This window comes from Vulpes lagopus, chromosome 5 (assembly GCF_018345385.1).
Source record: "Vulpes lagopus strain Blue_001 chromosome 5, ASM1834538v1, whole genome shotgun sequence".
Classification (NCBI taxonomy): Eukaryota; Metazoa; Chordata; class Mammalia; order Carnivora; family Canidae; genus Vulpes; species Vulpes lagopus.
Window position 1 is genome coordinate 127,120,252 of NC_054828.1, and position 12,764 is coordinate 127,133,015.

At 44.8% G+C, this 12,764-nt stretch overlaps 1 protein-coding gene across 3 annotated transcripts in view; it reads left to right on the top strand.

Annotated features, from left to right (window-relative positions):
• The first annotated feature begins 1,263 nt into the window (after window positions 1–1,263).
• Window positions 1,264–12,764, top strand: part of ADAM17 (ADAM metallopeptidase domain 17) — a 48,976-nt gene continuing 37,475 nt past the window's right edge. For 2 of the 3 annotated variants that reach the window (XM_041755638.1, XM_041755635.1), the window contains exon 1: window positions 1,265–1,654. Coding sequence is in view for 2 of the 3 variants with exons in the window: in XM_041755635.1 (XP_041611569.1) it covers window positions 1,570–1,654 (85 nt within the window). In the remaining variant the exon portion in view is untranslated. Of the gene's footprint in view, window positions 1,655–12,764 lie in introns of all 3 variants that reach the window. The other variant, XM_041755637.1, reaches the window with a different exon arrangement.

Sequence of the window (12,764 nt, forward strand, 5' to 3'; positions counted from 1 at the left end):
GGCATCCCAAGGGATACAGTTTTTTTTTTTTTTTGGGGGGGGGGGTAGTTTTTTTAAAGCATGCAATTTACAGAGATAAAATTTTGCTTACTTTCTGATTAGGTATGCCATCACTGTTTATATTTAATAAGAAGGCATACTTCAGATGAACAGACCAGGTTCAGCAGAGCCGAAAGTGCAAAGCCAGTAAGTAACCGTGGATAACAACTGTTGGAAAAGATGCTGAGATTTTCCTGAGGCATACCACAATGAACCTGTTTAAACCACAGTTTATTTTATTGGGAACTAGCCTTGAAACGAGGTCACCGAAGGAGTCTATATCCTATTCCTAACAATTTACCGCTTGGTAATGGAGAAAGAGGCTGTTCCACTCACTCTCAAGTGGAAAATGTGTTATGTCCCCACTTGTATAAATTTTAGTTGAACCCAACGAGCCCCACGCATCCGAGGCCATGGGAATGTTTTCTTCCGTACTATAAACACTCAACTACACAGAGCTAAAATTGTGCAAAGGATTGCAAAACAGAACTGCTTTGGGACGTCTCCAAACCAAGCTACACGAACCAGGCGGAATTGACTTTTTATTTTTATTTTATTTATTTATTTATTCATGAGAGACACAGAGAAAGAGAGAGGCAGGGACACAGGCGGAGGGAGAAGCAGGCTCCGTGCGGGGAGCCCGACGCGGGACTCGATCCTCCGACCCCAGGTTCGTACCCCAGGCTGGAGGCGGCGCTAAACCGCCGGGCCACCGGGGCGGCCCCAGGAATCGACATTTTTGAAAGCTGGCTGCTAGACCCCAGCTCCTGCACTCACACAGGCGAGGAGTGCGGCTGGGACGCCAGATTCTCCGGGTCTGCAGACCCCGGGCCTGCCCGCCGAGCCCCGCTCGGGGCCGCGGGCGCCTGCAGCCTGCGGGGCCCGGGGCCGCTCCGGGGTCAGGCGCAGGGCCCCCGCCGTCCTGCGGCCCAGGCGCTCCTTGGGTGGTCGGTGCCCCCGAGCACGCACCGGGCCCGGCGCCCCTCCGCCTCCGCCCCCACCCCCACCCCCGCCCGGGGGCTCAGCGCGGCTTCTACAGCAACGGCGACCCTAACCAGACCGGGGGCGCCCAGGGCACGGACGCCTCCGAGCGCCTGCTCGCGCGCTCCCGCCTCCCTGGCGGCGGTCACCCGGGGACACAGGCGAGGCCAGGGTGGGGCGAGTCAGGACGTCCGGGGCGCGTCGGCCCGGGAGGGAAGCACGGGGGGCGGGGCGGGGGGCGGGGCAGCAGGGGGCGGGGCGAGCGAGGGCCTCCCGGCAGGCCGCGCGGCGCCGGGCTTCCGGCTGGGGGCGGTGCGGGGGTCGGCGGCTACCGGAAGCGGGCTGAGCCGCCGTCTCGGAGCGCTGCCCGCACTTCCGGGGGCCTCGAGCCGGGCTCTCTGGAGTGTTCCGGTAGGCGGCGCGGGAGGAAAAGGAGGCGAGAGGGGCCGGGCCGGGCGGATCCCCTTCGCTGCCAATGTGAGCAGTGTCCCGAGCCCCCGTCAGGCGAAGGCTGCCCAGAGAGGTGGAGCCGGTGGCCGGGCCGGGAACATGAGGCGGTGTGTCCTCTTCTGGACCAGCGTGGTTCCCTTGGTGCTGGCGCCGCGACCTCCGGAGCAGCCCCCGCAGCGACTGGGTAAGGGCCGGGGCGGGGCGGGCCGGGGCGGGCTGGCTGGGGGCGGGCGCCCGGAGCCCGGAGCCCGGAGCCCGGAGCCCGAGCCCGGCGCGCGCCGCTTTCGGGGAAGAGCAGGACCTCTCCTGTGTTTAGGGGCGGGGTGTTGGACGGCCGCGGCGCGTCCCGGGGTTTTGGGTGCTGGAAGGGGGTGTGGCTCTTGGAGTGCAGGGAAGGGAGGGAGCGGGCTGGCCTCTATGAATGGGAGAGGGATCCTGGAAGGGGCCCTCGGGGGGGACTGACGGCCCGGGGGGTCCGCCTCCGCAGCGTGTGTTTGGGAAGGAGGTAGGGGTGTGCGTGGGGTCCAGGTCCTGAGGCGCCCCCGGCCTTGAGGGGTGCGGGTGCGAAGGGCCGGCAGCTCCGCGGCGACTCCTGGCTCTGCCCGGAGCGAACTCGAAGTCCTGCTGCTGGAGGTTCTTCTGTGCAGTCATCTGGCTGGAAGGCGGTGACTGGAGAGCGCATCCCGCACTTGGCGCTTTGCGAACGTCGCAAGCTTTTGCCCTGGAATTGTGGCTCGTTGGAGGGGCTGCGAGGGGGGCGCCTGAACCTACCGGCCAGCTCTTTGATACCGCTTGAACGCCTTCCTGGCCGTTGTAAACGAAGAGATTATCAGGGATGACCAGTTGGATCAGTTTCGAGCCAAGGAGGTGGAGGGTTCTTATTTAGATTTTTCTTTTCTTTTTTTCTTTAGTTAAAAGGACATCTTTTCTGTATTTAAATTCAGTTTAGCTAACAAATACCGTATTATTAGTGTTAGGGGTAGAATTTAGAGATTCATCAGTTGCATGTAACACCCACTGCTTATTAGCATCAAGTTAGTTTCTTTTCTTTTTTCTTTTTTCTTTTTTCTCTTTTCTTTTCTTTTCTTTTCTTTTCTTTCCTTCCTTCCTTCCTTCCTTCCTTCCTTCCTTCTTTCTTTTCTTTTCTTTTCTTTTTTCTTTTCTTCTTTCTTTCTTTCTCTTTCTTTTTCTTTTTTTTTTTCTTTAAAGATTTTATTATTTGTTCATGAGAGACACACACACACACAGAGGCAGAGACACTGGCAGAAGGAGAAGCAGGCTCCATGCAGGGAGCCCGATGTGGGAGGAAGGCAGACAGATGCTCAACCAACCACTGAGCCACCCAGGCGGCCCTCAAGTGCCCTCTTTAATGCCGGTCACCCAGTTATCCCTTCTCCCCACCCAATCTCATTTAGCTTTTCTAAAGAGATTGAACTTTAGTTTGGACGTTCATTAAGGGGTGTGAAATTTGTGTAAACTTACGAAGTCTTAGGGTTCTTTGCCTTCTAAAAGTTGGCATGTAAGACGGTTTATTTATTTATTTTTATTTTTATTTATTTATGATAGTCACACAGAGAGAGAGAGAGAGAGAGAGGCAGAGAGACAGACACAGGCAGAGGGAGAAGCAGGCTCCATGCACCGGGAGCCCGACGTGGGATTCGATCCTGGGTCTTCAGGATCGCGCCCCGGGCCAAAGGCAGGCGCCAAACCGCTGCGCCACCCAGGGGTCCCTGTAAGACGGTTTAATTTGTCATTATGAAACGTAGTATATTTTCCCAGTGGGCAAAGTTGATTTTTCATGGTTGGTTTTTTTTTTTTTTTAAGATTTTATCTATTTATTTATTTATTTATTTATTTATTTATTTATTTATTTATGAGAAACAGAGAGAAAGAGAGAGAGAGGCAGAGACACAGGCAGAGGGAGAAGCAGGCTCCATGCAGGGAGCCCAACGTGGGACTCCATCCTGGCACTCCAGAATCACGCCCTGAGCTGAAGGCATGTGCTCAACCACTGAGCCACCCAGGTGTCCCAAAAACCTTAGTTTCTAGATGAATCTTCCATGACATTCACAGATCATAGAGATTCTTTTTTTATTTTTATGCTTTTTATTTTCTTTTTTTTTTTTTTTTTTTTTTTTTTAATTTTTTTTTTTAATTTTTTTTTTTTATTCATTTATGATAGTCACAGAGAGAGAGAGAGAGAGAGAGGCAGAGACACAGGCAGAGGGAGAAGCAGGCTCCATGCACCGGGAGCCTGATGTGGGATTCGATCCCGGGTCTCCAGGATCGCGCCCTGGGCCAAAGGCAGGCGCCAAACCGCTGCGCCACCCAGGGATCCCTTTATGCTTTTTATTTTCAAAGTGTAGACCACCATTGCCAGAAAAATGGGTACACTTATTCACCAAAGGTTAGAAGAACATGTGCTGTATGGAAGTATTATGTGTGACATTGGAAATAGAAAGATCACACAGTATCTATCTTCAAAAAGTTTTGCATAGTTGTACAGAGATATCTAAACAGACAGTTCAGAAACAACATGGAGGAGAGAGAGATACACTACATTATGGCAAGTATTGTTACCGTGAAAAGATGTGGAGAGCCTGGGAAAGTTATAGAAGGCTCCCCGAAGGAGGTGATACTCGAGCCCAGACTTTAAATTTAGGTAGGTGAAGAGGGAAGAATTAGTGGGGGTACTTAGAGACTGTAGAGTTGAAAGGAACCTCATAGATCATGTTTTAGTTTTCAAAATAAAAGGACAAATGAGTCTCAGAGACATAGTGAGTTGTCATGTTCTCACAGTGATAAATCTATGCCTTGTGGGTATTCTTTCTTTTTTTTTTTTAATTTTATTTGTTTATTCATGAGAGACACAGAGAGACAGAGAGAGAGAGAGAGAGAGAGAGAGAGAGAATGAGAGGGGCAGAGACACAGGCAGAGGGAGAAGCAGGCTCCATGTGGGGACCCCGATGTGGGACTCGATCCCCGGTCTCCAGGATCACGCCCTGGGCTGAAGGCGGCGCTAAACTGCTGTGCCACCTGGGCTGCCTGGTTTTTTTTCTTTTGAAGAATAATGGTGTATGTGTGTTTGATGGCTCCAGATGTGATTAGTTCCTTAACTTAATCTTACCATTATTTAGATTGAACTGGTCAAGATCAAAGAATAGTTTTATAGTTAAGGAGCATGGTTTATTGTAGCCTACTTGTCTTATAAATGTTACTGTAACCTCAGTATTAAATTTTTAAGCTGGCATGCCTGGGTGGCTCAGTGGTTGAGCATCTACCTTCGGCTCAGGGCATGATCCCAGGGTCCTGGGATCGAGTCCCACATTAGGCTACTTGCAGGGAGCCTGCTTCTCCCTTTGCCTGTGTCTCTGCCTCTCTCTCTCTGTGTCTCATCAATAAATAAATAAAAAAATCTTTAAAAAAAAGTTTTTTTTTTTTTAGCAAACTACTTGCCATATGGGTTCAAACTCATAACCCCGAGGTCTAGTTGCATGCTCTACCAACTGAGCCAGCCAGGTGCCCCTCAGTACTAAATATTGATTAGGGATTTGATAATATATTTCTAAAAGATTTTATTTTATATTTTATAAAGACATCTTATCCGTACTGAGCAGGGAGCCTGACATGGGGCTGGATCCCAGGACCCTGAGATCATGACCTGAGCTGAAGGCAAATGCTTAATCGATTGAGCCACCCAGGCTCCCTGGGATTTGACGACATTTTTTCTGAAGGATAGAAATATATACTAGAATCCTGGCTTTTGGAGTACTCTACAGGACACCCAAGATGATTTCAATTGAACTGTTATGAATTGCATAATTCAGGAAAGTTGTGAGTCATGTGAACTTAGTCATGATGATATCTTGAAGTTGCAGCTGGGGTGTATAAGTCTCACTCTGATTTCAAAAGTGTTTTCCCTTTGTGTTACTTTTAATAAAAGAGGATGTAGTGGGTGGAGGGAAAAAATATAGGTCACAGATGAGGGATAAAAGTTTGTATCTGAAACATATTTTGAAATTTACCTTGAGGTTATTGGTGTGGGGATTCTCCACATTGCAGTGCTTGTTTTTCATTATTGACAGCACCATTTTGCTCAGTATTTGACATCTGGCTTCCTCTTTTGATATTAACTTTGCTTACAGGGTCCATTCCTTTGAAACCGAAATACTTAACCACCCTAACTGTTCCAAAGGAGATTTAATGCCAGTCTGCTTGGAACTAGTCAAAGAGATAAACTGTATTTCAAGAATAGAATGAAGAATAAGCAGAGAGCCATGGTGGAGACTTTGGGAGAAATCCTTTTAGCTTTTATGGAGTTTCCAGAACATTAAGTATAGGTGTCCTTTGAGGCCACGTGTGGTTGATTTTCTTTTTTTTTTTTTTTTTGGTTGATTTTCTTATATCCCTTAATTTAGCCCTAAAATCAACCAAGGGAATTGGTATCTCCCTCCCCACACTGCTTATTTTTCTCTTTCTCTCTCTCTTTCTCTCTCTTTTTTTTTTTTTTTTCTTTTAACATTAGTTGTAGGCTTTGACAAATCTCATCTTCTGCCTTGGTTTCCCTTACATTTGATTGTATTTTGATAACTACGTATCCCTGACCTAGACTTATTCTCTGAGGCTCCATACTCAGGTATCCAACTGCCCACTTGATATTTCTGTCTCTGTATTCACAGGCACTTCCAATATAACATGTGCAAAATTACTTAGGTATGTTTATTTGATGAGAAGAAAGTATAGGATACAATGTTTACTCTAAAGAGATGGGTGCTGGAAATTGTGGAAGTAGTCTCAGAGTTTCCATGTGACTGGTCTTGCTGAAGAATCTTGGCTCTGGTGAAGAGTTCTTGATAGGGAATGATTGAGGCAAATCATCCTCTATCCGCCCTAACTGCTGTAAACCTAGAAAACTAAGTTTCTAATTCCCGGGCCCTGGGGTCTACTGCCCAGCAGAGAGCACTTGCTCTGTTCTCATTTTTCTCATCCTTTAGTCCAGGGAGGGATTCACCCACATGTAGGGCCTACTTCACAGTAACCTGTCTAGGTCCCTACCTTTTCCTGCAGAATTTGAGGAGTCCTCAAGAGCATTCAGGTCTCATGTGTCTTCTGTACAGGCAGAATAAAGAGTTCACAGCAGTCCTGCCTTTTTTCTTTTCCACTTCTGACACCAGACGTAGGAGCCTGATACTGATAGTGTCATCTTGGGAAATTCTTTGTACTCCACAGGGCAGAGGAGTTGAGAGTGAGCAGTGGGCTACAGGGGTTCTGCATTATACTTGCAAGTTATATTCCAAGAATATGTGATTTATTGGAAAAAGAAAAGAGAAATTAAGTAAAAAAGTCCATAAACATTCCTGGACTACTTTTGATACAACAGCTGATTGTTTAAAAATTGGTTTTAATTAATTAATTATTTATTTTTAAAGATCTATTTATTCATGAGAGACACAGAGAAGCAGAGACAGGCAGATGGAGAAAGCAGGCTCCCTGCGGGGAGGCGATGCACGACTCAATCCCAGGACTCTGGGATCATACCCTGAGCCAAAGGCAGACACTCAACTGCTGAGCCACCCAGGCGTCCCTAAAAATTGGTTTTATATTAAAAGTGTTGACTCTGGTCTTGATGAAAGTATAGTTTGTCGTTTTATCAATCAGTAAGTGGCCATAAAAGCATACCCCAGAGATGAAACAATTTGGGTGTAAAAGAAGGATGGAGTGGGAGATTTATCAAATCTATAGGCCACTTTACCCCTACATTGAGAAAGACGATTTATTGCAGGCCTGAAACTCCAGCTTTCTCCTGGTTCATGGAGAACATATACAAGGAATGAAGTATCAGCTGCCTTTTACTGCTCATGTCAGTATTGAAAATCATACAAAACAGATTTGATTTCTTCCTGCCTAAAATCACTAGGTGACTTATCAGTAAGGTAATTGTAAATATATGATGATGTAATGCCGAAAAGTCCTATGTAAATGAACAATGTAATGTAATTGCAAACTACATAAAGAACAAGATGTAGTGTGGAACTCCAGAATCTTTCAGCACCCAGCTGTCCTCATCTATCAACTCCTCCCCCAAACCCGCTCCTACTCGTGCTCCTTTTTTTTTTTTTTTTTTTAATCTCAGTGAATATGGTGCCACTATCTACCCACATACCCATGCCAGAAACCAGGGACTCTTTTCTTGATCTCTGCCTAGATTGCTTGGCTGCTTACTAGCCAATTTTCCAGACTCCAGTCTTGTTCCCCTCTAGCCCACGCTCCACACTGCAGTCACAGTGATATTTCTTAGAGCTGTTGCCTGTCTGCAGTCCAAAATTCTTAATTTAGTTCCAAGGCCCTTCATAACCAAATTCTGCCTGCCTGCAGTCTCACACCTCTTCCCATCTGTGTGCTGTTGTGTCCTCTAGCTTCAGGGAGTTGCTTTCATTTCTTTGAGTGTTATGCTCCGAGTTTCTTGGGGACGGGGATGTCAGGGTTTGTGTTATGCTCTCTACTTAGAATCCTATCCTTTCTTTCTCTTGGCGATCTCCTCTTCCTTTTGATCTTAACTTCAATACTGTTTCCCTGGGAAAACATCCTTGGCTCCCCAGGCAGGGGTTCCTCCTGCTCTGCCCTTCCATAACTTCTTACAACTTCCTCTCCCTTGGTACTTGACATACTTTATAATTTTTTTGTATGGTGGTCTTTCCTTCAGCGTCATACTATCAGTAATATATTTCTCTTTCTTTTATTATATCCCTAGTGCCTGGAAGGTGGAACATTTTCAATAAATGTTGAATAAATGAATAGGTGGAGCCTGGTGGAAGGGAGGAAAATGAAGTGCAGAATGTCCGTGCAGGAAAGGAATGGTGAGGGTGGAAAAGACACAAAAGCAAAGCAATATCTTTTCCACCCTCACCAGGGACGGTAGGGTCTCAGACTAGAGACTAAGCTGACAAGAGGCCAACTGAGGGAAACCATAGCACGTGACAGAGAAGAGTGAGGAGGGATGAGTAGGGGATACCGAAATAAAGTACTCTGGTCTGACCTTTGGAATTGTGCTTGTTGTTTTCTAATTTTGTGTTCGTAGCCAGTCCAAATGAGAAAAGCTCAGTTGTTTACGGGACTGCCTGAACAACTCGTAGAAAGCAAGGAAGGGGTTCTCATCCTGCAGCCATTGTGGAGTGCTAAGAAAGAGAATTACGTGGCTTATACTTAAGCTTATTGGGAGATTTGGATATAGATAAAAGATAAAATCTTGGGAAATGTTTGAGATTCTGTTGAAAAAGCTATAAAAAAATTGAGATTGCTAGTGGGTGGAATTTTGGAAGTGAAGTACAGTGAAATGCCAAGTATCTGAGAGACTCCTTGCTAGTGAAGGGCAGTAGTGAGAGCAGGATGTCTGTTGGTTGGGTGAGGGGATGTTTTCACCATGTTGTCTGGAATGGCCCCAAGGCATCTAGTGTGAGATATCTAGTTATTATAAAGGGACAAATTACAGTTGAAACACATTACTTAGGTATTTTAAAGTGCTTTAGCAAGCTACATTTTAAAAGTGCTTATTATGAAAAATATACCTAAAGATAACCAGTGATATTACTATCGTGTTCTTTCTTTTCTCTAGGCCTATTTTTATACATAGTTAAGACCATGCAGTGTGCATAGTTTTTTTTAACCTATGTTTGTTTATTTAATGTTATAGCGTATTTTCCCATGTTCTTAAAAATCTGTTACCAGCCTTTTTAATGATTATAGATTTTTTTCATTTGAAAGTGCTATAATTTATCTGTTTCTCAGTTATTAATTTACCTTATTTCTGATTTTTGTTTTTAAAAATAATGCAAGGCTGAAAAAGGACTGTCTTTGTGCCTAAAGCTTTTATATTCACTTTGTGCTGCTTCCTTGAGCCTAGTTCTAGTTCAGTGGTTCTCAAAATGGAGTGTATCAGCATCACTTGGAATGCATGTAACACAGACTGCTGGGCCTCAACCTAAGGATTTCTGACTGAGTAGGACTGATAGGAGACCTGAAAGCTGGCCTTTCTAACAAGTTTCCAGGTGATGCTACTCATATGGGGACCCCACTTTGAGAACAACTGGCCTGTGTTATTGACAATGACAGTACAGTATTGAGGTTAAGTTTCTCAGTCAGTAGGAGTGATTATGATCTTGAATGAAACTGAATTCATGTATCAACCTGTATCAGGGAAGTAGAGCTATAAAAGATTGTATCAGCACCTCAGCATTGAGAATTTGTGCAATTTGTACACACAGCAGTGCAATTTTTGTAAGGTTCTGTGCTGGGTATTGTGAAGTAAGGGTACTGTGAATAATAAAACCCAGCTGCCATGGGATGCCTGGGTGGTTCAGCGGTTGAGTGGCTGCCTTCGGCTCAGGGCGTCATCCCGGAGTTCCAGGATCAAGTTCTGCATCGGGCTCCCTGTGAGGAGCCTGCTTCTCTCTCTGCCTATGTCTCTCCCTTCTCTCTGTCTCTCTCATGAATAAATAAATAAAATTAAAACACAACAAAACAAAACAAAACCCAGTTCCCTTTTGTCTGTTTTACAATCTACTTGTGAGATAAGACAAATATAACCCAAAAGTGCCAGAAAAAGGGAATTTAACAAAACAAAGGGCTATAGAATTCAGAGGGAGGCGAGATCATATTTGGTTGACACATCAAAAAGGAGGAGGCCAAGAAGTAGAAGGTCCAAGAAAAGCTAGGATTTTTTTTAAACTTTTCTTTTAAAAATTAATTTATTTAAAGTAGGCTCCATTACCAATGTGGGGCTTGAACTCAAGACCCTGAGGGGATCCCTGGGTGGCTCAGTGGTTTAGCACCTGCTAAACCAGGGCGCGATCCTGGAGTCCCGGGATCAAGTCCCACATTGGGCTCCCGGCATGGAGCCTGCTTCTCCCTCCTCCTGTGTCCCTGCCTCTCTCTCTCTCTCGCTCGCTCTCTATCATAAATAAATAAATAAATCTTAAAAAAAAAAAAGACCCTGAGATCAGGGGTGCCTGAGTGGCTCAGCGGTTGTGTCTGCCCTTAGCTCACTACATGATCCTGGGGTCCTGGGATTGAGTCCCACATCAGGCTCCTTGCAGGAAGCCTGCTTCTCCCTCTGCCTATGTCTCTGCCTCTCTCTTTGTGTCTCTCATGAATAAATAAAGTCTTAAAAAAGAAAAAAAAAGACCCTGAGGTCAACAGTCACCTGCTCTCCTGACTGAGCCAGCCAGGTGCCCCAGAGCTAGGATATTTTTACGGAGTTTCACAAGTATGGCATCAGTGAAGCTTGGAGTTTTTGGCCAGAGAAGCCCAAGTTCAAATCTTGGTTCTTGTGCTAAATTAGCTTTGTGATATAATTCTCCCTGAGCTTGTTTCTTCATCTGTAAAAAGAAGATACTATTTCAGGTATGTTTGTGCAGATTACATAATAAAACACCCAACAAAGTATCTTGTAGGAAACACACACTCAAAAATTGTTGAATAGGCTGGCTCAGTCAGTAGAGCATGTGATTTTTGATCTCAGGCCACGAGTTTGAGTGGAGCCTACATTAAAGAAAAAAGTGGAAAAAAAAGATTGAATAAATGTAAGCTTCTTGAAGGGTTTTTCATTGATGCTTCTATGCGTTGTAATCAACAAGGCCAAATCACCAAGGACCACCTATTGGCATAAAAGTGAATGATGCCTTTTCAAATAGCTTTTCTTCGGATTAGATTTTAAAGGAAATTTTGTTGATGGAAAATGAGTGGTACTCAACAAATGTAAACTTTGCTGCCACTTTATTTAGTATTATCTTGAATTAGACCCTGGGTAGACTTTTTTTTTTTAAAGATTTCATTTGTTTATTTTAGGATGAGCATGGGCATGCTGGGGGAGGAGTGGAGGGAGAGAAGTAGACTCCCCCTGAGCACAGAGCCTGACACCAGGCTCAGTCCCCATGACCCTGAGATCATGACCTGAGCTGAAATCAAGAGTCGCTTATCCTGCTGAGCCACCCAGGCACCCTGACTTGGCTTGGTTTTGATGAAATTTAGCATGCTTACCTCTTGTTTTCTTCAGGTTTTTCCTGAATAGTATAATAGTGAAGCATCTTCCTTTAGACCACTCTTTATAAATTGGCCCTGCCTCCCTGTCTTTGCTGTTCTGCTGTAATGTCCATAGCACTGACATATATTGTGCATTGTATGTCTCTCCCACACTGAAATGAGTACTGCAATAGGCAGGAACTTGGCTCTATTTAATACTGTATCAGTACTGCAACCAGTGCGTGGCACATAACCATGAATTAGTGAATTGGTAAATGAACCAGTTGAAGATTTCAGGAGAAGAGGGAAAAGAAGAGTATTGTGTCAGGTCTTTTAAAAGTGATTTTGTGGGCGTATTTATTTTATTTTTTAAAAAGATTTTATTTATTCATGAAAGACAGAGAGAGAGAGAGCAGCAGAGACACAGGCAGAGGGAGAAGCAGGCTCCTTGCAGGGAGCCTGATGTGGGACTCGATCCTGTGACTCCAGGATCATGCCCTGGGCTGAAGGCAGGTGCTAAACCACTGAGCCACCCAGGGATCCCCTTGTGGGCATATTTAACCTCAGTAACAATATACTTGTATTTTAAGCTCCTGGTGCTGTATTTTAAGGACATGCTAAGTCCAATGGAATGATTTTGAATATCATTGCTTCTGTAGTGATATTTGTTGAAAAAAAGCTTCAGCTTATTTTTAGACAGTTTCTTTTTTTTTTTTTAGACAGTTTCTACAGAGACTTTAGTCACCTAAGTTGTCTTCCAAAAATCCTCTTGATTTTGGAAGAGACAGCAGAGTTGCTGATAAAAAGTGACTTACATGGGTATCATATACGTTAGAGTATACTTTGGCTCTATACCAAATAAAAACATTTTTGTGCATGTTTTATCTCTGGGGCAGCACATCTTTGCTTTCCTTGGGTTCCAAGTCAGTTTAGTAAAAGAATTAATGTTTTTTTTTTTTCCCCCAGGGATTAGTTTGGTCATATCACTGCTGCTTCCTGAAGTTCAGTGGATTGTTGATTCTGCTGTGTCTGTTGAGGGCAGGAGTGATTGGGATATTACCCCTTTTTTGTTTTTTAATTTGGAATATGTAATTTTTTCTGTAAAGATTTACTTTTGGTTTGTTCAGGCCATTGATATGTTTGTTGCTCTTTCATACTACGTGTCAGCTGATAAGGAATTGATATAGCCTGGGTTAGCAGTGGTCAGGTGGAGTTGGTCACCTTCATCTTAGAAATTCTAAGTAGACAAGTCAGAAATGCCTTTAATTTAGAATTTA